At 30.9% G+C, this 27511-nt stretch overlaps 2 protein-coding genes across 2 annotated transcripts in view; both read right to left on the minus strand.

Annotated features, from left to right (window-relative positions):
- LOC128390281 (opioid-binding protein/cell adhesion molecule homolog) overlaps positions 1-8592 on the minus strand; it is a 31178-nt gene extending 22586 nt beyond the window's left edge. Inside the window, exons 1-3 of the mRNA XM_053349976.1 lie at positions 8119-8592; positions 7841-7971; positions 7516-7723 (exon numbers count right to left, since the gene is read on the minus strand). Of these exons, the coding sequence (XP_053205951.1) occupies positions 7516-7723; positions 7841-7971; positions 8119-8539 (760 nt within the window). The 5' untranslated portion in view covers positions 8540-8592. The remainder of the gene's footprint in view (positions 1-7515; positions 7724-7840; positions 7972-8118) is intronic.
- A 15390-nt stretch (positions 8593-23982) lies between these two features.
- On the minus strand, positions 23983-25080 carry LOC128390285 (zinc finger protein 618-like). Its single transcript, XM_053349980.1, has one exon. It carries the CDS (start codon positions 25078-25080, stop codon positions 23983-23985), a length of 1098 nt encoding a protein of 365 aa, XP_053205955.1.
- Between the last annotated feature and the right edge of the window lie 2431 nt (positions 25081-27511).

A 27511-nucleotide genomic window follows, 5' to 3' on the forward strand; every position in this document is an offset into this window, starting at 1 on the left:
CTTTATCTTGAATTTTGTTTTTCTCTCTCTCTCTCTTTCTATTGTTGTCAACAGGAAGAGCCATGAATAACCCTGTAGGTCAAATGTCGAAATTTATTCAGACTTTTTTTCTCTCACCTTCTTCCCTCATCATCCTCCCACTCGGTGATAAAAAGTATTTTCCAAACTTTTTACTCGAGGCATCAAAAGTACTCAGGTAGTTAACATTTAAAAGTGGATTCTAAACTATTCTGGAATCATATTGATTTCATATATGAAAAACATATGAGATCGATTTGATATAAACATGGGATTCAGGATAATAATGATTCTCAAAGAGAGTAAAGTAAGAAAGAGAAAAGAGATAAAATAAAGAAGAGAAAAGAAAATTTTGTTCCATTTTCGGTTTTCTTTCTCAATTTCCAATTCTCATGATAAACTTAATCTTCGTCTTCATGAAACAGAGCCAATGCTAATAAGGCAGAGGATTTTTTTGAGAAGAAAAAAACTTTAAAATGATCATGAAGATGATGAAAGTTCAGTTCATGATGGAGCAAAAAGATTTCCAAAACTCATGAAAAAAGGGAGAAACAAAAAGGATTCATATTTTTCTTTTCTCAATATTGTTCATTTTCTCATGGAGATTGTTATTCTTACTTTTTTTCACAATTCTTTTTCCAAGTTATTCTGAGCTCCATGAAAATTGTATCAACTTAGAATTTACAATTTGAAAATTTCGTTTGGCAGAAGAAAAGGAAAACGAATCGGATACTCAATTTGTTTGTATTCTAAACCTTATATTATATTCATCATGATTTAACTTTCCAGGGAGTGAGAGAAAAAAATTCAACTCGAGAATCAAGTTGATAGGAAAGAAAGCAAATTCATAGTCTAAAATTTCATGGTGATACCTGAAACTGAATAAGCTCATTTATTGAAATGTTAAAAATTCAGATGAATAGAAGATCCAATAATATTGAGAGTATATCAAATTTCAAATGGAAATCAAGTCATCAAAATAACTTTACTTTCTACCAACATGATAGTTTTTCATCATGGAAATGATTCCATTAGATATTAGCTGAATTCAGTAGACTAAACATATCAAAGTTTAAATTTATCAAAATTTTCCAATAGAAAACTATTCAAGTTATATTCTGAAACTGTTATCACCATGCAAACAAAAAGTTCATCATGATATTAGCATAAAAACCTCATCTTCAATTAAATCTTAACCTTTAGATTCAGTTAATAGCTTAAGGTTTAGGAAGATGCAAAGAAAACGATTCAACTAATAGAGTGATGATAATGATAATAAGCTGAACCTATTTAAGTTATTACCATGATAATAATCATGATAATATGAGTGAGAGAGAGAGAGTGAGGTAGTAAATTGTTTCCATTTGCTGAGCAAATTTTCAGATAATTGGTTTCACCCAATATACATGTTAACATGTAAAATATTCATGAATTCATTGAGTATATTCATGAATAACCTTCCAACCAAAATGCTTACTTTTTTCATAAACTCTCATGTAAATAATAGTAACAATTCAAAATTATCTCATTGTGATACTATGTTAACTTATTATCGTCTTCATAATCAGAACTTATTCCCTTGAATCTTTTTCTCGACCTGAAATCTATTCATTTTCCTTCCCCTTCCACTGGCCAGATCAATCTCATTTTATTCTCGTTAGTACTTTTTGACTTTTCTTTTTTTCAGAATCAGTTTCATATCAACGAAAAGATAAATATCAGAGGCGATTAATGAATTCCTAAGGGTATTCATGTCAATTGTGAGTAGATTTATTATCTTGTTTCTTTATCTGTTGTAATAAATGTTGTCTATCAGTTTCTGTTGATTATCATGATAACTTTTACTCTTATCATGATTATCTAACAATAAGATTGACGTTGATTAGCTTTGTAATCTTAATCCACAAGGATGATTGTTAAGCTATCAAACTAAAATCATCATCAAGCAACAGTTGAAAGTTGATTACTTTTATATGAAAAGTTCAATTTCAGATTCAAGGGAATCTATTGATTCCCTTGATTTAAAATGTATTTGTGACAATGAACTTTGATTTATATAATAATAATCATGAAAGATATTCATCAATAATTGATTCAAGTTCAATCTAAATGATTATTATTTCCCATTTTATCATCAAGAGTAACATATTTATAACTTTGTATCTTTTCATGAGAAAATGAACTCTAGAATGCTCAGAATTTTAGAGAGAATCAGTGATGAAATAAGTTCAACCTTCTCAAACTAATCTGATGTACATTTTCATCTCAAACTAAATTTTTGTTTATTGAATTTGCTTATTCATTTCAACAAAATTCCTGCAAAATTCAAGTGAATTTCCAACACATAATTCAAGTTCCATGGTGAAATTGGAATACAATCTCACCCAATTATATTCTATTTCTATCTTTCTCGTATTTTCACCTTGTTTTTTCATTTTCTCTTCAATATTCACAATGTACACCAGGGAAAATCTCTACCCTGTAAATTAAATAAGCATCGATAACCCTGAATGGAACTGAGAGTATAAAGTTTGCATGGAAAGTTCTGAATGAATATAAAGTAATTCTATCAACTTGGTGTAAGAAAAAAAGGTGATAACAAGTTGAAAACTTTACGAATCTTTTTTTATACAGTTAATCCAATTTTTCATTCAAAGAAATTATCATCATCACTTTCACTGGCATTTTCTCACCAACAACAAAACCAAAGCCTATTCATCATTCTGGTGGTAAGAAACTTACTAATCAATGAATTTCAATGTAATTCTGAACCTGAACATTGGATTAATTTGCTAATTAGATGGTTTAAATTTCTAAAGAGCGGGAAAAAGCTCTCAACTGCTCTGGATGATGATGTTTTACTCAAATCAAACAAACATTTTTAATAAAAATTTAGATTATAAAAGACAATCAGAGTGAGTGAATTGAAAGTAAATGATGAAAGTTCATAGGAAAAGAAATATGAATCCCAGTCAGTTGAATTACATGGAATAGAAAATGAAAAGTTTGAGTAAACAGAATGCGATGAAAAGTTTACATTGAATAACCCAATGAGAATATGTTTACATGAATGATAATATCACTTTAATTTCATGATAACAATTTGACGACATGACAAAATTATCTCATCATCATCATCATCATGAAAATAAACAAAGATACATTTTGAATCATCATCATCGGAATAATATTTCCAGAATAATGATAATTCAGTTCAAGTGATGGAAAATCAGTTAAGTGAATATAAGATTGAGTCTAAAACTATCACCATGATGATTATCATGAACTGTTATAATACTTATGCTGATTTCTATCATCTTATAACAGTCAAACTCATTCAACAAAGATAATAATAATAATAACAATAACATATTATTATTAGAGCATCATCAACAACGATAAAAGTGAATATCATCTCTGAACAAATAGTATTAACAAGAAACCATGATGAAGATATGATAAAATATGAATTTCATTGAGTCACGTTCAGAATAGTTGAGAAAAAGTATATAATCAAGTTGACTCTCTCTTTCTCCCTTTTTTCTCTTTCAAAGAGATGATGATGATAGAGAAAAGTTTTATCATCTTCCTCCTTTCCTGTTTACAGCATCTTCCCTTTAACATTCAGTGAGTAATAATAATGATTATGTTTAAGTTACCATGTTACTATTTTTTTCATTCACTTCAAGTTGAACTTTTATCTTCATCTTTTATCATCATCATGATTATCATCATGTTGCTCTCGAGAAATACAAATGAAAAAGTGAATATAAAATTTACCATGATAAATGAAATGATAACATTTGGATATACTTCAATTTTTCCTCTATTTTTGCTCCACCAGAATTCAAGTCCAATATCTTCATCTATTGTTATTGTTACACTTATATCTTCGTGGATCTCAACTATTATGAATTATTATTGATTCTCACTCAGTTGGTTAGCTGCCTTCCAGCATCATGGTGAGAGAGATTCTGATTATGAAACTATTCAAGGGAATGAGAGTTAATATGTTTACACTTAAACTGTTGGGAATGATTGTCATGTTTTTCATGATAAAACTCATTAATCTTACTAGAAATTTTGTTTTCTAATAAAAATTATTACTCAGTATTAAGTTTTTCAAGCTAATGAAACTTTTTCTCATCTTCATTAGTTTAGATATTATTATTAATAGATGATCGTCTCGGTGTTAATCAGAAAAACTTGGAAACTAATTGGATGGATTTAATGGCGAGGATATTAACAATTAATTCAGTTTGTATATTATTACTTGTTTAGTGATTAAAAGTTAAGTTGTACCGATAAACTTTAATCATCTTTAATGTTTCTGCCTTTATTAATCAGTTGCAACTTTGTATTAATTAGTCTAATTATCGTGATTAACTTTTTTTGTGTGTTCTCAATTGATTCCATTAACTATTGAGTAAAAATCTCTGATTAAATCATAATGATAATAGTTACAAATTAAACTAATAAACTAATCTCATTAAATCTGATAATCTTGGTAAATATTAATTGAGGGAAAAAAGTCAGAATTTTATCAATTATCGATTATATTTTCTCATTATCATCCTCATAATGTTTCATTTACATCAGAATTACATGTCTTCATCATTGAATGAGCTCGTGAGAGAGAGAGAGAGAGAGAGAGAGATGAAAAATGGATGAGAACTAAAAAGATAATCAATTTAAATGGATAAGTGATGATGATGAGAATCCAGTGAGTAAATGGATTTATAAATTTCTACCTTTTTTCTCGACTATACTAATGATAAACATGATGAAGATAAATAATAATTGAGATAAATTGATTTAAGGGGAAAAGTGAAACTCTAGATTAATTTTACTCGGAAGGCCACATGATAACAGGAAGATTGAACAACATGAAGATGATAAAACCAGAATAATGATGATAATCAAAATAAATAACATTTACTATTGAATGACGTGCAGAGGAAGATGATGGAAAATTATGGATTAATTTTTTCTGTTCTATCCTCGATACCACCATAGTCACCACACTATAATCATCATCATCATCTCATGCTAACAGTAATCTGAATATTGAAAAAAAACTAAACATCAGAAAACTAATCTTAAGCAATGGAAACACAATCAACATTAGGTTTCATAATAAATTTGGCTCAGGAGGAAGAAGCATTGAAAGTTGGTAGAAAAGGATAATCTGAGTCTCACCAAGGTAGAAATGACTTTTTCTCATCTTTTCATAATAATATTTTTCCTATCAGCTCTTCCAATGTCTCTCCCACTGCCTCTCTCTGCCTCTCTCTCTCTCTCTCTCTCTCTCTCTCTCTCTCTCTGGTTCTCTTTCACTCTTCCGGCTCCTTTTGTTGTTGATTTCATCTTTTGCAAAGTGGATTTATGACCATTTTATATGGATGATAAATCTCTCTCCCTCAATGGATGGCTTCCTAACCTTTTTACATGTTAAGCTATTTAGATTAACCGGCAATGAGTAAAATTTAACTTAGAATTCATCACTTACCCTGAGTTTTCATGGCTAAAAGTAACATTTTTCATTCTCTCTCACCCCATGGATATCAATTTTCTGTTATCATCATTATCTCCCGGAATAGATTCAATTCAACTCACAAGTAATCAATTTCAACGATATAATTGAGCTGATGAGCAAATTTCAACTACCAGCTCAATTATCAGCTAATTAAGTGAATACTTTTTGATGTTTAATTGTTGCAGAGAAAAACAAAATGTGTCAACCAAACAGTTTTTCAAACACTCTCTTCAGCTCATCTTCACTTGATGAATGATGGTGAAGGAAAATCATTACAATCATGATAGTGAAAACGTAGACATTGTTGATTGATTTTCTTACTGTATGAGAGAAACTGAGCAAATCAATGGAAAGTTCAACTCTAACGGCAAAAAGCCTCCCAGACGATTCTAATTATTGGTAATTAACTTTTCTACAATTTGATTGTATCGCATGCAATTGTAATCGATGGAGTAAAAAAAAACAACATTCACATGATGAAACTTGTCATCTTTTCATTCATCTGATTACATTTACTTGTTAATCATATTGTCGAGAATTAATGTAAACAAATCTAATTTTCGTGATAATATATTGTTACAATATTTTCTTGTGATATTAATACAATATGATATTATTATCTTGGACTTTTGAAATACACACAATCTTGTATGTGTACAAACAACAATCATCATCATTTGATGACCAGAGGTCAACAGAAACTAGAGGAAAATACAACATGACAATGTTAAGCAACCATGATGATGGTGATGATGATGATGAAAGGTGAACAAGGTGATGGTAGGAAAAGTATTAGTGAAAACATGAATTTCGTGTTGAAATTCAATGTGGAAAAAAAAGTTGAAAAGAAAAGTTTTTTTCTTTAGCATCTTCATCCTTTTTTTTGGCTCTTTTTGAAAATGAGAAGCTGATGCTCCAAGTCAATGTTGTTTTCAACAAAAAGTAGAAAACAAGGAAAATGGCAAAAAGAAAATCTGAAAGATGAGGATGACAAATATAACTGAGAGAAGAGAAAGAGAGTGACAAAGGGAATCATAGGTAGAAGGTACTAAAAAGATGTGATATTTGTATGAGAGAAAAATGAATAAGAACAAATAAAAAGATGTAACAGAGAAATATTTTCATTCACATCACGACATCATCTTCATCTTCATCTTCATCTTCAACATCATCACCATGGTCTTTTAGCCTTAGGTTGCGTTTGTTATGTACTTTTTTTCACCTTCATTTCTTATCTTTTGTTGATGTTGTTATTTTCTTGTTCATGGTTGTTTTTGTTCACAAGCACTTAACAGGCAAGAATAGTTCAGTGGAATTCAGTTGAATGATGATGATGAAGTGAAACGAAGAGAAAGAGAGACGATGATGATGATGATGATGATGATGATCAGGGTGAGAGTTGGTGGAGAAAAATTGAGAAAAAAACAAGAACAACAACAACAACAAAGACAAGAAGGAGGTTGAAAGAAGAAAGTATCAACTTGAAACAAGGAAAAGAAGCAAAAAAGTTGAAAGAGTGATGATAAAAAACGATGATGACACTTGGGATTCAAGGAGAATAGGTAACGAAAGGAGAAAGATAAAGATGACGATTATTGACATTATCATTATCATCTTCATCTCAAGGTTATCACCTTTTCAATGACAAAGTTAAATGTCAACCAGGAAAAGAAAAAGAAAAACTAGTTCAAGTAAAATCGGCGGTTGAATAATTTACACATCGATAAGTTATCAAGTTAATCAATTCTTGTTAACTAATAGAAAACGATTATCACTAATCTTTACCTGATTAATTTTCATGATTAGATAATAGATTAACCTTTCGAGTCAATTAACTTTTTGTAAGCTTTGTTTTTGTGCTCCTCTTTGATTGGAAAGAATTGGAAAACTTAATCTTGGTCTTTCTCTTCAGGAAAAGTTCTGTCAATTTTCATGGCAACAAAATATAAAAAAACACTTACCGACAACATCGAGAAATCCAATCTGATAAAGCATTGGAACCGTGTTTATTTGGCACATGTAACCTCCTCTATCCTCTTCTTGGGCATCGTTGATAATTAAATTCCAAACTCGCAGTTCACTATGAGTTAAACCGATTCGATAGTTTCGAGTAATTATATGATCATGTATCGTCAGGATAGTTTGATCTTCGATCCTCATCCAGGCAACCTGATAATTTGAAAATTTCGAGAGAGAAAAAGGGAGAAAGAGAAAATTGTAACAATGCAAGTAGTAATTTTCTCAATCTCTCAACGACTATTATTATTATTGTGATCTATTTGTTACCTTGAAAATTCCCAAATTTCGAACGATACAAGTTAGTCTGGCATCTCTTCCGGTTGAAACTGTTATATTTGAAATGGAATCAACAAATTCTGGTACATCACCAATGTAATTATCTCCTGGGTCACTTTCATCTAGAATTGTGATGAATGATAAAATAAATGATTAAGGATTAATAATAAATTGGACTCACTGAAACTCATTGACACAGAAAATTATTCCAATGATAGTTAAATATTTATGAAAATATCCATTTGGAATTGAGTTAAACTTTCTTGTACCTGAATTGGTTACTGAAGATTCAGTTGAAAAATAATTAGATTGTGAATCAATTGGATTGTCATTACTATTCACATTTTGTACACTTGATGATTTGTAATTTGATGAGGATGAAGATGGTGACGATATTGACCTTGTAAGGTGACGACGATGATGTTGATAAGTTGCTGGTGATGAGGATTCACTTGATGAAATGATTGGCAATGAAGTCACATTGTATGTTGATGGTAAGGATAAGAGTGAATGTTTTGGCGATGATGATGAAGATGATGAGGATGATAAGCTATGATGATTATGGAGATAATGATGATGTGATGATGAAGTTGAGATAAGGTGGAAAAAGATTAATATTAACCAATAATCAGTCAATTCTAACCAATAGTTGAACATTTTTAATCGACTAACTATCAACATGATCAACATTTTCACTCGTCATCAACCTGTTTCAATGTTGATCAACTACCAACTATCAATGCTGGAAGGATGAAGAAATATTCCTATCCAGAGAAAGAGAGAAAGAGAGAAAGAGACAGCGATAAATTCATTCCCAATCAGCTCCCTCTGGTGAATTCTATCAAAACCTTGTCGAACTTGATAAAAGTTTGAGTTCTCAAGGCAAACGTTATCTCGAACCTTTGAACATTATTGATAATTAGAAACTAAGAATATTGAGAAAAAGATTTAATAAGTAACTTTGATTGATCGAATTTTTTTCACTCTAATTTTTGAGAGAGAAAAAAATTCACCAAATGAACTGACCAATTGTTACAGAACTTTTTCTCTCCCTCTTGATAATCTTTCAAATTTTCTCTATGTTCATGTTCAGGATCTTTGCGTCTATTTTTCTGAACTGTTCAGTTGCTCGAACTAACTAAACTTTTCACTCATAATAATCATTATCCTCTCTTTTAATCATATAGTTTTTCTCTCTCTCTCTCTCTCTCTTCATGATGATGCTGAAGAATATAATATATATTTCATGATAAATTCATACCAATAACTATTAATAGTAAAGAGAGAAACAAAAAGTTTCTCAACATTTAATAAGCTCAATTTAATTTTATTATCTAACTTTCCAATCGAAATATAAGAAATAGTAACCAAGAAGAGAAAAAAAAGTTCAGAGGTTGAAATTTAGTGAAAAAGAAAAGCAAATATGTTTACATGTAGAATTTCATTGAATCAGAATTCTGAAGTTTCTAAAATTGCTTCAAGTTCTTAATGTGAGAAGAGAAACTTTAATTCTTGTTAGTTTAATAATCATTACAATCATAATTACTTTTCCTTTTTTCTCCCATGTAATTTGTAAGCTGATAATCTTGAGATTATCATGTTCTCATAAAATCATACATATGAATTCTTGTTTACTTTCAGAATTTTACCTTCCCAAGTTATTATTAGGTAGATCAGAAAGTTTTGCACGAAAAAATGAAAAAAAATCTTTTTTTACCATTGAGCCTATGGAAAAGTTTTGACTTTTTCGAAAAAAAGAAACAATTTAGATTTAAATTTTTTCGGTAATTATAATCAGCTAATTATTGAATTTAGTACAAATTAAAGAAAAATATCGAATTTTAGATCAATATGATCAAACCTACCAAAAAATGAAAAGAAGACCGTTTTTGGCCCTCTCAAAACAAGATGAAAAAAATCTCGAATTTAGGCCATTTTCGAAGCGTTTTTTAGCCTGGTTCGAATACCGAAAACTATGACTTTTTCAGATATTTATGTACGAAAAACTATGAATTTTATATTCTCAAAATTTTATTCATTATGATTAAGCACCTTTGCTCAATCACACTTTTATTGTTAGACCAGATTTTCGTGCAAAACTTTCTGATCTACCTAATATATTTTTCATTAACTATTTCAAACACTTTCATGTGATTATTATCATTCTGTAAACAATCAAATTACTTTTCCTCTCTAATGATGTTAGCTTATTAATCCTTCTGATTAACGTCGTCAATTAAATTGAGATTGAAATTATAAGATTATAATTCAGATTAAATTCTGGGTTAACCGAATCAAAATGACTTCGAGTTTCAATGAATGTTCAGTGTACAGTATTTTCTTCATAATATTATCTAAATAATGATGGCGAAATCAAATCAATCGGTATAACAGTTACACTTAATCACTTTTGTTATTATTAAGATGTGGTCAGTATGACCAATAGTTACAGTTCATATTCGAGATGGTCAATCAATCTAATTGTAATATTACTCTTTCGGTTATTTTGTTCATCTCGAGTTTTATTTTTCTATCTCTAACTTTTTCTCCATGTAATCTGATTCCAAATTTATCGTTAATGATGAGTAAATATACTTATTATACAATCCATGCTGAAGAATTCATATTACGATTTATCAATAAGATCGTTACTCATAAAGAACTTGGAACTTGAGAAAATGTCAAAGTTCCAGGTTGATATATATTCCTATTGAAACTAATCAGTTATCATTTCACCTCCAATAGAATCAATATCTTGATTAATCAATTAGTTAAAGCTAATTATCGTGATATTAATGAGAAAAGAGTATTAATTGATTAGTTTACAATGTAAACAAGAACTGGAACTTTTCATTATGAGCCACACCCGTTAGAGTATTTAACTAAATTGAAATGATTACAAGAACATGATCATTATCACCATGATTATCATCGAGTTGAACAATGGATCAATCTTTTGAGAGAAAATAAAAGTTTCCATGAAAAAAAAATTCAACAGAATCTCCTCACCTCTGAACAATATCATCAACTATACAAAAGAGGAAAAAAGTTCTCTCTCTTTTTTCATGGTAATATTGAGTACTCACCAATTTTCAGGGTGTTTCATTGCTTCATCAGTTCAGCGATGATTCCCTCTCTTTCTCTTTCACCTTTTTTATTTCCTAATTGATGATGATAATCATGGAAAGCCTGAAGTAGAAGGAAAAAGTCAGAGTAACTTTGAATACTCAGAATTGATGAAAAGCAACAAGATGATGAAGGCTGGAAACGTTTTCCAATGAAAAGCTTAATGGTTCATGTAATGATAAACATGATAATGAGCAAAAATCTTCATTCTTTCATGTTAATTCATGGGAGAAAATTTTTTGCCCCGAAAACTGAAAATCTTAATTCATGGTAAATAATATTGAAACGAGAATCTAATCTCAAAGTTGAGAAGCGAAAAGTTCTGATTGAAATGTATTTTACTCTTCAAACACTCAGAATTTCATATAATGAGTTGCATGATAATCCAATACATAAACAACCCAAGTAAATGAAAAACAAGTTCTAGTAATCAAACTATTTTTTTTGTTCAATGAAAATTCATGAGTAATTTTTTCTTCTTCATGCATTGTAATAAAAACGTTAAAAATTTATCATGTTGTATTCAGTTTCATGATATTTTTTATACTAGAATTGAATCTTTACTTGAGTAAGCAAATAAAAGCTGAAAAAGAAATGATAACAGATAAATAAAGTTATCTGATAAGGATTATTAAAAGGTTATCATTTTTCATGGATAAGAGAGAGAGAGAGAGCAGGATCGAAAAGTTCAGTTTGTTCATTAAAATATCATGAAGCATGAGAAAAGTTCATGTTTGTTGTTTTCCCGAATTTATTTCACATCAGAATCAGCATTTTTCTCATCCAAGTTTCTTCAAACTTTTCCACGAAAAAAATATATAATTTCACCATAACTTCATCATCATCATCACCACCATCATTATCATGATTACTATTAACATCACCATTATCATCAAGGTAGATAAATAGGATTATGGGGGTGGCTCGAAATTTGCGTGACCAAATTTTCTCGTTGATGGTCTATGGTAAAAGCATATTTCCAATATAAACTAATGGGTAATAATGAACAAGAGAAAATAATTTTCACTGAATCGAATCTATTCTTTCAATCTGATGTTAAGAATTTTTTTCTATTCTACTTTTTTCGCCTCTTCTTTTCTTCCTTATCATCATTATCTTCATCTCTCTCTCTCTCTCTTTAAAGATGAGAGTAATAACTATCATCATGTGTGACATATACACACAAAGGCAAAAGTCATTAGATGCTAGATTTAAACACGAGGCTGATAAATACATTGGGAGGAAAACATTGACTTCCTTCATGATTTAAAAGTGATCATCATCACCATTAACATCAATAGACAAAAGATTATTGTTCCCATTTGTACTTTATTATTATTATCAATTCATTGTAATCTCAATCACAATTTAATCTTCTCTGATTGTGATTAACTTTATTCCCTCTTTTTAAAACCGGAAAACTAATCTCTTACAAGGGGTTAAAGGTAAAACCAATGATGAGAAAACCTTTCAACTACAATACAAATTGAACACGTTAACATTTCCTCCGATAATGTTACCAATACATTTACTCTCTCTCTCTCTCTCACCAGAAAGTGTATGATAATTATCATGGTTGATAATCAGTTTCTATTGGAAATGATAAATGAAATATTTTTTTTTCCTTGATCAATGTTGTGGTCAGACAACTTAAAATCTTAATCGGATTAAGACTTGGTAGTGATTATGATTAACCTTTGTCACGATTAGAGAAGTGCTGATGAACCAATAGATTCAAGGATTGGTCTTATTGTGAGAATCAAATTGATACCAAATGGATTAGATATAAGGATTAGCTGAATAATAATAGTCAAGACAATAATCTATCATTTCTGATTAATTAATTATATTAACATTAATCACTTTGATGTAAATTAATTCCTTGTTGGTCTTTCCTCTTTTTCTGTTTATGATTATTGTATTGATTAGGTTGATATAATGATGATCTTTGTATATTTGCTGTTGTCAATGAAATCAAGACAAATGATTCTGATTCTGATTATGATTATCATCAATTGAATGGATTGATTATCATTATCAGTGAAAATCAAGTGAATAATATTGTCGTATCTATGTAAAGATATTATCATGGGCTGGATTATAACGGTTACTGACAATAGCAGAGAGAGAGAGAGAGAGAGAGAGAGAGAGAGAGAGAGAGAGAGAGAGAGAGGAAATAAGTTAACGGAATTGATTGTGATCAATTGTGTACAATATGCAAAATGGATGATAAATGATGATGATGATATGCATTTAATGGTCACAAAGAATGATGTCAATAACAATCAATGATTATTTATGATGAAGACTTAGAAAGTACAGGTAACAGGTAATGAATTCAGTTAAATCTCAGGAAAATCCACCAGCAACCAATAAAGTGTATCACTTATTCAAGAAAAGGGATTAGATTAAAAGTTGAATTGACAAACAGATTAACAGACTATTTGTATTCTGAGATAGATGAAGTGATATGAAATAAACACGATCGACAATCTGAATGAAATGAAATATGAAAATTTCCAATATGTAGAATGTAGTAATAATATCGAGAGAAAAAATTCTAATATTTATTATTTTTTTCCTTTTATAGAAGATGAAGGAGAGAAAGATGTGATTTCAACATATTTTCTTGACATTGAAAACATTTCCAACTGAACTTATTTATATGGTGAAAAAGTCTCAACTGATCAAGATCAATTCTCTGAATGCAAAAACTTTTTTTTCGCATCTCCAGCATTATAATAATTCGCTCTTTTTATTAGCTAACAATCAATGACTTGCCTTTAGTTAGAAATGATGACTGACTGAAGACAGAGTTTGACAATGAATGAGCAGTGGTAATACTCTCTCTCTCTCTCTCTCTCTCTCTCTCACTCTCTCTGTTCGTGTTCTTGCTCTCGCTCTTCTTCAGGGAAGATGATGATTTTATTAGTAGCCAAATCTGAAGGTGAATTGATAGGAATTCATTTTCATCTTTATTTCTCTTTTAAAATGAATGAAAATTGAGATGATGATGATGATGGCTAAGATAAGTAGACGGTAAGAGAAAATTGGGAGTTGGTTGAGGAGAATAAGACTTAGCTTTTTTCTTTTATATTCGAAATTCTTTTGTCAGTCTTCAAAATTCTGTCTTTTTTTCGATTTCTTTCTCATTTTTATCTTCATTTTCATCTCTCTCTCTCTCTCTCTCTCTCTCTCTCTCTCTTTATCAACTCTGTTTTTTTTCACTCTCTTTTTCGCCATAGTTTCTCCATCTTCATCGTAACCTATCATTGAGAATCTGAAAGATTTTCTTTTATCTTCACTCAAACTATTTCACTGAGAATTCAATGAATCATGATGATGTGAAATAAGAGAAAAGTTGATTCATTTCCGTTAAAAGTAACCAAAGAATAGTTGAGATCGTGAAGATGATGAAGTTGAAAAAGAAACGTTCGAGTCTAAGTAGATGGAAAGGTGATCATTTTGATTGACCAATAGATAGAATTTTTATTCAATCGTTAGATTATCTTTTTTTCTACCATATTGAAGTTGAAACTTTTTTTTTCACTTGAACCGAATTCAATAAGTTGAAGAAAAAACTTAAGTCATGATGATCATTATCAGCGATTAAAAAAATGAGCGAAGAAAAAGAAATGTGTATAAGAGTGAAAAGAAGGCTCATCCTAAAAAGATGAGTCGAAATGACTTTGATTTCGATAAATCTTCATAAAATAGTTCGGCAGTTATGCAAAAATTCATCAGAGAACAATAGAAATTAGTTGAGCATCGAATTGAGAATCGACTGTTACCCAATCCATAGACTCTCACCTCTTGATTCAATTTCCAGCAACAGTTTAGTGAGCCTCTAAATCATCATCATTGCTCATCCAATATCCATTAACTGTCAACCAACACCAAACTAATCTCAGAAAAATTAATATTCAAATCTGCCTAATTGTTAGTTTCAACTCTTTCAATTGTTTTATGAAAGGTACTAAGGTTGCTCATACCGATCAATTGTCATCAACAAATAACTATGTCATAAGCACAGTGAATGGTTGAGATTACTGATTGTTGAAATTGTTCTATATGTTTCATTGAAAAAACACGTAAAGGCTAATAACGATTAGAGTATTTAGATGAGTTTTCATTTTAGAAGTTATTTTCCATGAGTTGGTCAATTATTCGGATCTTTTGAACATTCCAAGTGAGTTCGAATGGCTCATCTGAGAGAAATGATTTGAAATCATTGATTTCCCGAAATCAAAACAATCGAAAGCTAGTGACATCTATTGAAAAGAAAAGATAATCTATCAACACCAACCCAATTCAATTGATATTCTCAATCAAGAGATGGCGATGGTTACATTCAACTCCAAGAGTAAAACTTTTTGATAAACTTGATAAAATTAGATAAATGGTAATGTTAATCATGGAAAGGGAAACATTTTTACTCTAATCACCGGTGAATCAATTTCTGTTAATTCTGTTAACTGTTTACTATAATATTTCCAATTTAAATTCACCTTCCATTTTACAATTACTTTACTACTACTTAACTACAATTAATTGTCTAATTACCAACGAGATAAACAATTTAATCCAAACAAAAAGAATCAACAATTAACAATTAAGAAGTAAAAACATCAACAACCAACCAACATTTAAACAACATGATCAACATCAATAGTTGAGTTCCATCTCTTAATCATTGTTATCATAACCGCCATCAATTTAATCACACAACACACACAAATACACTTTAACTAATACAATACAATTAGTGATTAGTTTAATTCATTCATTTCCAACAATTAACAATCAATTCTCTCTCTCTCTCTCTCTTTGTCTCACTTTGTTCTCTCTGTCTATTTCCTTTTGTCTCTTTTCATTTGTTTTTTCATTTTCTTCCCATTTCTCGATAATCTCATGTAAGTAAATTTCTTATTATTACCACAATCGATTACGATGTTACTATTATATACTCGATAGATGATATTATTTATCGAACTTGCTATGATCAAAATGAACCATGAAGATAGTTGGACTGTCGGTAAAATGATCTGTTAGTTGTTTGACCACGACACAAGGTAGAAAAATACCAAATACAAAAAATCTTTGTGCGTGTTTCAAGCGGCTGTCCGATCATTTTCAAATTACTCATCTTGCTGACGATCGTTAATCTAAAACGATCATACAAAGTTTGATCCAATTGACTGACCCTATCAGTCCATGTGAAGAGCCCAACCGTTTACATATGGAACGAAACTCATCAAGGTAAACTAATCAGAAATTATTAATCTTATTGATCCACAGTTTATCCTTACTGTGATCACCTTTATCCATGTATTAAACTTCCCTTTGAAATTTTCTGATCAAATTTTTTTCCCAACCAATTGGTTTTTAATTATATTCAGTTGCAAGTCTAATTGTTTGGTTTTTTCAATCCACTGGAAACAAAAGTTGATTGAAAAGTTAATTATTTCATATTCATTGATTCATGATCACTAATCCCTTTAATCTGATATATGATTAATTTGTTTGATTTAAAAGTTACAAATCGGATTTAGAAATGAATCAATACAAGAAATAAAAGAGAAAAAAGAAAAGAAAATTATTATTATTATTATTATGGTTTCTGTTGAGATTATTGAGAATTATCAATTCTCTCATGGATTTTACAAGGTTTCATGGTAATGATGTCATAAGAATGATAAATAAGGATAAAATTGATGAACTTTGTTTGAGATTTTGAAATCCAATCAACAATTTACCCTGAAAATAGATATTAGTTATGATGTAATTTTTTTATCAGAAAGTTTCTTCAATTGTTGTTGATTGTCTGTGTATGTGACAAACAACAACAAGAAAATTGGTTTCAATGAGTACCAATGATAATGAGACATAATTGAGATACGAGATGATGATTATGATGATGAAGGTGGGTAAGAGGTAGTAGTTATGGTGGAAGGTGTTTTATGATTCCAAGCAATTACAATCAAATATTATCATCATTACAACTCTATCACTTTTATACAATCAAAAATGGGAGAAGAAAAAAAAAATTGATTAAGAAACAACAGTAAACAGAAAGTTTGATGATTTTTCTAACACTATTATCATTTGTCTCATATCATCTCTCTCTCTCTCTCTCTCTCTCTCTCTCTCAAATGTATCATCAGATCTCAGGTAACAAGTGGATAGTTTTTTAGATAGCGGGTAATGATATTGAATGATTATGATGAAAGTCTGAAAGATAAAGAGGAAAAAAATGGCGCGAGTCTCACGAAAAGAGAATATGAAAAAAAAGGTAAACTTGGTTTGTATTCCTTAAGATCATTTTCTTTAACGATATTCGGTCGATAATGATATTATAAGTTCTCTTCTTTTTCTGCTAATATATAAATTTGAGAGAAAAAAAGTTCTTTTCTCTTTGAGCTTTCGTGACATCGATTGATAAATACATAAACTTAATCTCTCTCTCTCTCTCTCCCTGGAAATACGATGAGAATGGGCTGATGGGAGAGAAGGTAAAGATCTGCAGGTGAAGAAGGTGGTAAAAGGTTGAATTGAAGACGGTGGGTAACAGTTGATATTTTAACAATTGTCATCAAAATGTCTCCAAGTCAAATACAATTAACAGAAATTGACAATTCTGATGATGATGATAATCATCATCATGATATCTCGCGTCCAAATGATCATTGAGTTGAAATGAAAAAAAGGAGAGAGAGAGACAGAACCAATGTTACCTTTACCACGCTACGACAACATCTCTCATCAAGTTAATCATAATACAAATAATAAATTAAATCGCTTCTTGTTATTATCATTTACTGTTAACAGTTAACTCACTCACAGAACCATCAAGAGTAAAATATATTAGATTAAAAGTGAAACTTGCACGAATTCAACTCTCTCTCTCTCTCTCCCTTTCTCCCTACCTGAATTAGTTACCTTTGAATTAGAGGTCGATGATAATGATGATAATTATCTTGCTTCTTTAAATTTACCTTCCTTTCATCTTCCTCCCATGTATCTTACTCATCTGAGTATCTATTTGAACAGCTCATGATGATGATTTGATATCGATGATGATGTTTACCGATTGAACGTTTTATTCTGTATATTCACTCAAATTAAGTTACTTTTTTTGTTTAATTGTTCCAATAGACAAGTTGAATGATTGTTAATTGCTATTCAATGTTAATTAAGTTGTTCTTGTAAGACAACACCGAGTTGATAGTAAATATGTAATTAAGTTAATCAACTGTTGCTGATTCAATGATTAAGCTGCTGAGCTTTTGTATTTTCCTGTGGCAATCAGCACCTCAATTCAATTTACTTATGATCATTAACTTATTTTGTTATAATCATAAAACACTTGACAAACAATTAAGAGACTGATTAATGAATACAAATTAACGGTTTGCAATTCAACAATTAGAACTTAATTTTAGTAACTGTAGAGCATATTGATTGTTTAAACTAAATTTAATTTCTATTGAATTTTAATTCCAAATAACTATTATCATGAAGTCGAGGGTATATTAGACTCAGTATTGTTATATCTCTCATGGAATTGAACATTCTATCTGTTCATGGTTCCCATGTATTTAATTCAGTGTGGTTATTATCTCTCTCTCTCTCTCTCTCTCTTTACTTGTTTTCCTTGAAACATTTTGCCAAGAAAATTTTGTCAAGTCAACAACATGGTGATCATGATGATGTTGAGGATTATCAACAAAAGCAAATTAATTGCTGCTTTAAGATGATCAATGTAGACACAACAAACATCATGTAACAACCTTAATTGTTTATCTGTTTATTTACTTATCATTTATCATTTTAGAGATTAATTATTATCATATTTTCATTCACACTGAATCTTATTTGATTTTATCATTGAAACGGTTTTTTTACCTTACATATTGAGGGGATTTGAATAAGGCCAGTTGAAGATGATGATGAGAGTGGAAGATAAGTTTTGTCATCTTATCGACAGGCTGAAAGACACAAGAAATATCATCTTCTTTTTATCTTAATATTATAAATGTTGAAGAAAAGGAAGAGAGGGAGAGGAGGAGAGAGAGAGAGAGAGCTAGGAAAGAGTATCATTTTCTTCATATTTACAGCTCCCGCCTCTTTTGTCATCCTCATCATCATCTACACCATTATCATCATCACCAACAACAACACAACAGCTAAGACAAGATATAAGATGATCGTCTTAGTTTTTTTCTTCTTCTTTATCTCTAACACAGAATAGAAGATGAATCCATGTGCTATTTTGAATTTTTGTCTTGGTGGTGGTTGTTGAGTGAGTGGGACGAGAATGAGAGGGAGAGGGAGGGAGAGAGAGAACGAGTGAATTCTATGAATTCGAGAGACATTTTGAACTAGCAAGATGCTGAGGTAAGCCGTAGCTTCTTGATTGAGCTTTTACTGATGGGGCTATAAGATTAATATATCGTGGCGAGAGAGAGAGAGAGAGAGAGAGAGAGAGAGAGAGATGTTAAGCCAACAAGGAAAAAGGCCAACGACACATAGTGTACAAGGACGAAGGCGAAAGCAATGTAACCGTTACAGAACGCAATTGAAAATGATGGAGAGATGAGAAGAAAAAAAGTAAAAGAGAAAAAGATTAATCTTAAATTTATCTCTTCCATTTCCATGGGATTCTTGCCATTCCAATAGTGAACCAGATTTATCTCATTGTCTTTTAGTAGAAGGAAAAAAAATTCACCACTATGATCAATTTTAATTCTCTATCTTTCTTGAATTCATCATGAAAGTCTCGAAACACAATGTAATCATCATTTCGATAATTATCTCGAACCAGACAATGTGATTAACCTTTTTTTCCCTTGTTGGGTTCCAACAAGTTCAGCTAATTGTAGACATTTAAAAATCTTAATCATCATTAATTTTATGTAATAGGAAAAGAGGGAAACAAATTTTCATGACAAAACTTTTGATCGCACAAATGATTCAGAAAATAAAAACAATTAACTCAATTTTAATTGATAAAATTAACCAATTTACTTGCTCACTAGATGTTAAGGTTTTCATTTCCTTTAACTATGATAATCAATTGATGAGATTTACATAGATTATTATTACCATGTTAATAATATTATTTGCCGATATCTTGATTGTAATAATTTGATTCATTCATATTAATATGATGATGGTTTAGATGACAACAAAGACTCACTCATTTATCTTCCTCTTCATCATTATCCTTCATAATGAATTGATGATGATGATGATCAAGTTAAACTGTAATTGAGGTTGACCGGTTTCCATGATAATGACAAACATACTTATTACCTTAATATTTTCATTCTGATTCCATTGAACTGAACTCAACTGAACATGAAGATTGATCAATAAACCATGATGATGTTTCCAATGAATAAGCTTAATCTGGTGAACGAGAACCACAAAAAAATGGATCAACATGAAGAAGAAGCAAAAAAAATTATTCGAATAAAAATAATCGCTAATCGATATAATATCAGGAATGGTAATGATAATTTCCATTGTTTTTATCTTCTCTCATGAGTTATAATAATATCCTGGAAATTTTTTTCTCTTCCATGAAAAATGTCAACAGTAAATTCTGGTGATAGATTTAATTTCTTTCAGTTTGATTAACGATCTTTAAAAAGGTAAACAAATTAAAACCCTTGACGATGAATTAAAAAGCACGAACACAATTAACAATCCAAAATGATATTCAATCAATAATAATGATCAGATGAGTTCATGGTGACCAGAATAAGTTTATCAAACTAAATCTTCAATCTTTCGACATATTTTCATATTGAAATCGTAAGAAATTGATACGAACATTTTCATCAGCTGATTCTCGTTCTCCTGGTCATTCATTGGTATCTGTTTTATTCTTGATATCGTGCAGTTTAACGTGAGAAATTGATTCCGATTATCATGATCGTCTCATAGATTTCCATATATAATATTAGGATATCATTTAAATCTAATAATCTAATAATGATCATCAAGACAATAAGGTGAGTCGGATGGGAGAGGTTGAATTGTTTGATAGTTTTCCATGGTTAATCAATCCACTCACCGGATAATATGAATACAATTGAGTTTGTTGCCTTGTCAACGTTTCTTTATTTTTCCTTGGGAAGAAGGTGATTCATCAATGAATATGATCATTTACCTGATTCATCTCTCTCTCTCTCTCTCATTTTTTTGGTTCTCATCATTAATTGTGAGCATTTGAATGAGTCGATTGAGTCTACGATTCAATGGCTAAAGAAAAGTTTATCATGAAGAGATAAAATTTCTCTTCGTCATATATTATCAGAATTTTTCTTTCGCCTCTTTTTCATTAGCAATTAACAGCTGATATTATGTTTACTGTTCGCTTGATATTCAATGAATATTTACCTTTTTCTTATCGTCATTTGTTTTATCTTGAAGCCAATCAAATGAAATTGATCCTTCTAACATGAAGATCTTGCAGTTTCTCATCAACGCATCTTCATCCCAATGATGACTTTCAAATTCAGTCATGATGCTGATGGTAAAACAAAAGTTAGTGAGTGAGAGAGAGAGAGAGAGAGAGAAAATGAAACCTTACCTGGAACCCAAGCTTAACCAAAAGATTAGCAATCTTGTTTTACCTTTACAATTAAGGCTTGACTTATCTTCCTCCTCTCATTTTGCATCATTAGCATACTAATCATGTCACATCATCAACATTATCATCATCATCTTTGTGGTCACCTCTTTGTATCAACTGTTGATTAGATAAACAACATTTTCAACAACTTCTCACTCCTCTCAATTTACATTATCACCTCTAAACATTTTGTCAACAAAATGAAAACATCAAGGTGGGTGATGGAGGATAACGGATGCAAATATAATTATCATCATCATCATCACCATCATCATGTTCCCATCACTTGGCAAATCAATAGGATCAAATATCAATTATTTGCTTACCTTGTCTGTATCCTTTTAGGATGCAAACATTGATAACTTTAGCTGACAAACTGAATCAAATGATAACAATCAACTTACAGGTTTTATATTGGTAATTGATTGTTGAGAATTGAATGTTGATTAACATTACGAGTTTAGAAATTAGTTATAAATAGATTTTTTTTTTGTATTCTACAGTTTTTTCCTATGGTGTAAATTAGGTTAGTTTCAAGATGAAGTTTTCTTGCTGCTGTTGTGAGGCTCATACACACACTCGGGCGGTTGGAGAACCATTTTTACACATTTTGGTAACAATTTGGTTGCCAAGAAGACAAAGATTAGGTGATAAATATGATGGTGATGATGTTGAGAAAGTGAGAGTAAGTAAGTTTTAAGATTAGATTAAATTGTTACAATTATGTTGATTTGTTGTCGATCCAACAATTGTATTATTGTTGCTCTGATTGTAACGAAATGAACTGAAAGTAACTGTTGAGAAAATTTTGCTTCATTTTGTTGAGTAATTTGAAAATGATCGGACAGCCGCTTGAAACACGCACAAAGATTTTTTGTATTTGGTATTTTTCTACCTTGTGTCGTGGTCAAACAACTAACAGATCATTTTACCGACAGTCCAACTATCTTCATGGTTCATTTTGATCATAGCAAGTTCGATAAATAATATCATCTATCGAGTATATAATAGTAACATCGTAATCGATTGTGGTAATAATAAGAAATTTACTTACATGAGATTATCGAGAAATGGGAAGAAAATGAAAAAACAAATGAAAAGAGACAAAAGGAAATAGACAGAGAGAACAAAGTGAGACAAAGAGAGAGAGAGAGAGAGAGAGAGAATTGATTGTTAATTGTTGGAAATGAATGAATTAAACTAATCACTAATTGTATTGTATTAGTTAAAGTGTATTTGTGTGTGTTGTGTGATTAAATTGATGGCGGTTATGATAACAATGATTAAGAGATGGAACTCAACTATTGATGTTGATCATGTTGTTTAAATGTTGGTTGGTTGTTGATGTTTTTTTACTTCTTGTTAATTGTTAATTGTTGATTCTTTTTGTTTGGATTAAATTGTTTATCTCGTTGGTAATTAGACAATTAATTGTAGTTAAGTAGTAGTAAAGTAATTGTAAAATGGAAGGTGAATTTAAATTGGAAATATTATAGTAAACAGTTAACAGAATTAACAGAAATTGATTCACCGGTGATTAGAGTAAAAATGTTTCCCTTTCCATGATTAACATTACCATTTATCTAATTTTATCAAGTTTATCAAAAAGTTTTACTCTTGGAGTTGAATGTAACCATCGCCATCTCTTGATTGAGAATATCAATTGAATTGGGTTGGTGTTGATAGATTATCTTTTCTTTTCAATAGATGTCACTAGCTTTCGATTGTTTTGATTTCGGAAATTATTTCTCTCAGATGAGCCATTCGAACTCACTTGGAATGTTCAAAAGACCCGAATTATTGACCAACTCATGGAAAATAACTTCTAAAATGGAAACTCATCTAAATACTTCAATTCTAATCATTATTTTCCTTTGCAATTTCTTCCGTATGACATTTGTTGCATCTCTCATGTGAAGGTTACTTGGTCTTCCAAGAGATGTCACTTTTTTTCTCGAAATTTTAAAAATTCGAGGAAACAAAACAAAAGGACCAACTAGAATAAATTTAAAATGAGCGATCAATTGATTGCCACATTCGCATCGATAAACCTACTGATCAATAGCATGTCACAAAACAAACACAATTTTCAAGGATTAGATAAATGTAAATAAGAGATTCGAAAATCCCGAAATGTTCAAAGAAACGAGCATGAGCAAAAATCCATTTCCAAGTAAGAAAAACTAGACACCGAAGCCGGTCGATTTATAGTCGACTGACTGACTATAAAAAAAAACACTTTCAGTCGACTTTTAGTCGACTCGGTCGACTATGAATAAAAATCAACTTAGTCGACTAAATTTTGCGCGAATTTTGAATTCGGAGGGGGTTGGAGGGGGTTATTGTTAATAAGCAGAAATGCTATTTAATAATCAAAATCTTCACAATTTTTTGATACAAAGTTGAAGTTGTCATGAATAAAACATATTTTACTCAATCTTTCGGGATGTAGTTGACTCCGTTTTTTATTCAAAGTAAGACCTGCAATCGAAAACAATCTTTCGACGGGAACACTTGTGGCAGGAACTGCTAGGACTGCTAAAGCAAGTTTATATAAACTTGGCCAGGCTGATTTTCGCTCATCCCAGAATTCTAGCAAGTCTTTTGTATCACGAGCGAGCAAATATGAATCTATTTCTAGGTCAAAGCTGGTCATTGTGTTTGTATTAGTCGAAAATTTGTGCGCCAATTGTGTTCCATCTGTAACTGGCATTATTGGAGAGTTGGAGATGCCAGAATCGTCATTAATGAGCTTATGAAACCAGGTTTTAATCAAAGCTTTTTTAGATGTGAAATTTTCCTCACACCAGTCTGAAATAACGTCAAGATCTTTGAACTTTGGGTCGAGAAGCGAGGCAATTATCATCAACTCAGTCAGCGGGAAACGCTTGTTGAAATTAGATGACATCTTAGATTTCAGCTGATCAATTGCTGAGCTCGAACTTGCAGAATCGTCAAGAATACTCTTGAGATGACAGCGAAAAACAGCAGCTTTGTTAATGGTTGGTTGTTTTTCTGAACTTAACATATCCACCGCTGTTTTGAACTGCTCCAGGAAGTCACTTAGATTCTCCATCAAAATAAGATCTTTTTTAGATATCCACAATTCACTCCTATCCATCTCTTGAACTGAATCGTTTATGGCACGATGATTGATTATCATTGATTTAATCATTATTAAAAGTGAGTGCCATCTTGTTGGACAGTAACTTTTCAATGTTGAATGTTGGCGAGTTTCTGGTGATGGAGTTGCAGGTGAAGAATCATCATATTCAACTTCTATCTCTTCAGCTATTTCATCGAAATTTGAAGGGAATATTTCGGCTTCAAGCTGCTCCTGATGATCACTACTCTGAAATTCATCTATATGCTCATTGTCACTATGTTCATCGGGCTGTGTATCATTCGAAAAAGCTGCAATATCTGCATTTTTATATCTTAATGCCGAATGAATCTCTTTCATCTTCATGAAAAGAGTCATCAGTTCTTCGACATTTTTAAAACCATCCACAGTTATTAAATTGTGTATGCCATGCCCTAAACAAGAATGTGATTTGAGATGATGCGAGTTACGCAGACAGAATATTTGCTCCACAATCTCGCACAATAAAAGAAGATTCAAGATCTAAATCGTACTTTTGACAAAGTTTCTTGAGCTTCGTGTATATGTTGACCGCAGTATGAGCTTCAGGGAATGCACAAGTTCCAAGAGACAAACGATTCAATTCTACACCGCTAATGTAATGTAATGTAGCACCAAGGTATTTCATTCTACGAGAGCTGTCGGTCCACAAATCAACAGCAAGAGCGAAGTTTTTTTTCGGTAAAAAATCTTTAACTCGTGACTCTATTTGAGCATGGATACGGCTCAAACCATTTTGAGATAAATTTCTTGCTGAAGGAATATCTTTAATGTCCTTTACTATTTTGTACTCTGATAGAAATCTTTGGAATCCATTGCATTCAACTTTATGGAATGGTATCAAATCAAGACAAAACCAGATCGCAATATCATTAGTAAGTTTGAACTTTCTTTGAACACCAAACAATTGATCAGGCTTTTTCTTAAGAAACTTCGTAATTGAGCCAGGCTTAGATGCGCTGATTTCATGAAGGTTGAGTAGATGGATTGATAGATTAGTTGTTGCTGTAGTGACACGAAATTTTGTTACGCTTTTCAACCTATTTCCAAGAGTCAACTCGTTTTGAAAACAAATTTCACAAAAGTAAAGTTGATCGTCTACACTTTGCCCATGTTGATCGACTACTGAACCAAAATATTTCCAAACAGCCGATTTTTTATTACGAATAGGTCGAAATTTACATTGCTCTACCTACGAAAAATGTACATTTAAAACACTTGCTAAAATTATCTATGCGTAATAACTTGAATGAAACTTACCTTGAGATCCATTGTTTATTCTTTGAAAGTTCACAAAAAACTACCGGCAAGGCGAAAATAACACTTGTAAAACAATTAGACTATGTTTGCGATTAATTAAACTGTTCAATTTAAACATATGATTGTGTTTTTCAAAAGAGAAAGTGATCAAAATAGCATGTGCAAAAACACCCTCCAACCCCCTCCGAATTTGAATTTCGCGGTAAAAAATCGTAAACAAAATTTTGAATTCGAAATTATTTTATTCATCAAAATCAGTGTCATTAAATATTTTGAACAGTTAATATTCAATTGGTTGCAATAATGGTTCGCTATCCAGATTTTCTCCAGACTCGCGTCGCACAGGACATGCAACGTCACCGTCCGATCTTTTCTTCATGTGTCGCCTAGCATTGTCAATTCTTCCTGGTGAAAACTTTTTTCCACAATATGGACATTTATAAGATTTCTCTCCTCGCTTTGCTTTCCTTAATGCGGTTTTAACTTTAAGCTCCTGAATCGTGTAGCAATCAGCTTCTCTTTCGACAAACTTCAATGCTGGTTCTTCACCTTCACCGTGGTAGGTTGTGTCCTTTAGTTCACCATACCATTTGGATGTATGTTTTTCATGAATTTTGCCATTTATTTTGGTAAGATGATGACTCTCTACAGGCCATTCAATGTTATTTATCGAAACCTGTAAGTAAAAAAATAAACACTTCAAATGAAACGACTTTTTAATAACAAGTTAACATTTAAACTTACCCTCTGTGCCATTGTTATAGATATTTAAAGTAGAAAACTATTTTAAAAAGATGGAGAAAAAAGAACAATTCAAAAGTACCAAAAACGTGGCCAGAAACTCTAAACCGATGTTCACTTGTGTGTCAAAGTTTGTTCAATGAGTTTACTCGACTTAGTCGACTAGAGTCGACTAAGTCAAAAAACATCAGCTAAGGCATAGTCGATCAATGGTCGACTGACCGACCGGCTCAATCGACTGGCTTCGGTGTCTAAAAAAAACCACGAACAAGAAAAGCAAATGGGATAGAACCAAATAGAAGCCTCAGTTTAATATCATTCATCATTCATGGTAATTGTTTATTCTTTGTGTTTTGGTCCAATGTTATTTACCATTGGAATTAACCCTTTTCTCTTATAATAAGAATACCGATAAATCCCATTTTCTACTCATACAGAGAACAGAAAATATATAATAACAACAGTTCTCATCTCAAAAATATTCTGGTGTTTTCTTTTTTCTTTATCTTCTTTTTTATATATATTCATACACATAAATACAATTCGATATAAGATAATAAATATAATGCCATCAATATGGAGTGTTTTGTGGTTCCTGGTTCTAATACTGTTCGGTTATCCATGTGCATTCGTATTTGCCTTATTTTATGTTCTATTTCAACCTTTCGCTGTCTGTTGCTCATCCATGACTCGTGTCACCACGTTTAACCTTAAAGCGATACAATTACCAATGATGTTTACCTTTAATATG

The sequence above is a fragment of the Panonychus citri genome, unplaced genomic scaffold (genome assembly GCF_014898815.1).
Source record: "Panonychus citri isolate SS breed McGregor unplaced genomic scaffold, ASM1489881v1 Contig00117, whole genome shotgun sequence".
Classification (NCBI taxonomy): domain Eukaryota; kingdom Metazoa; phylum Arthropoda; class Arachnida; order Trombidiformes; family Tetranychidae; genus Panonychus; species Panonychus citri.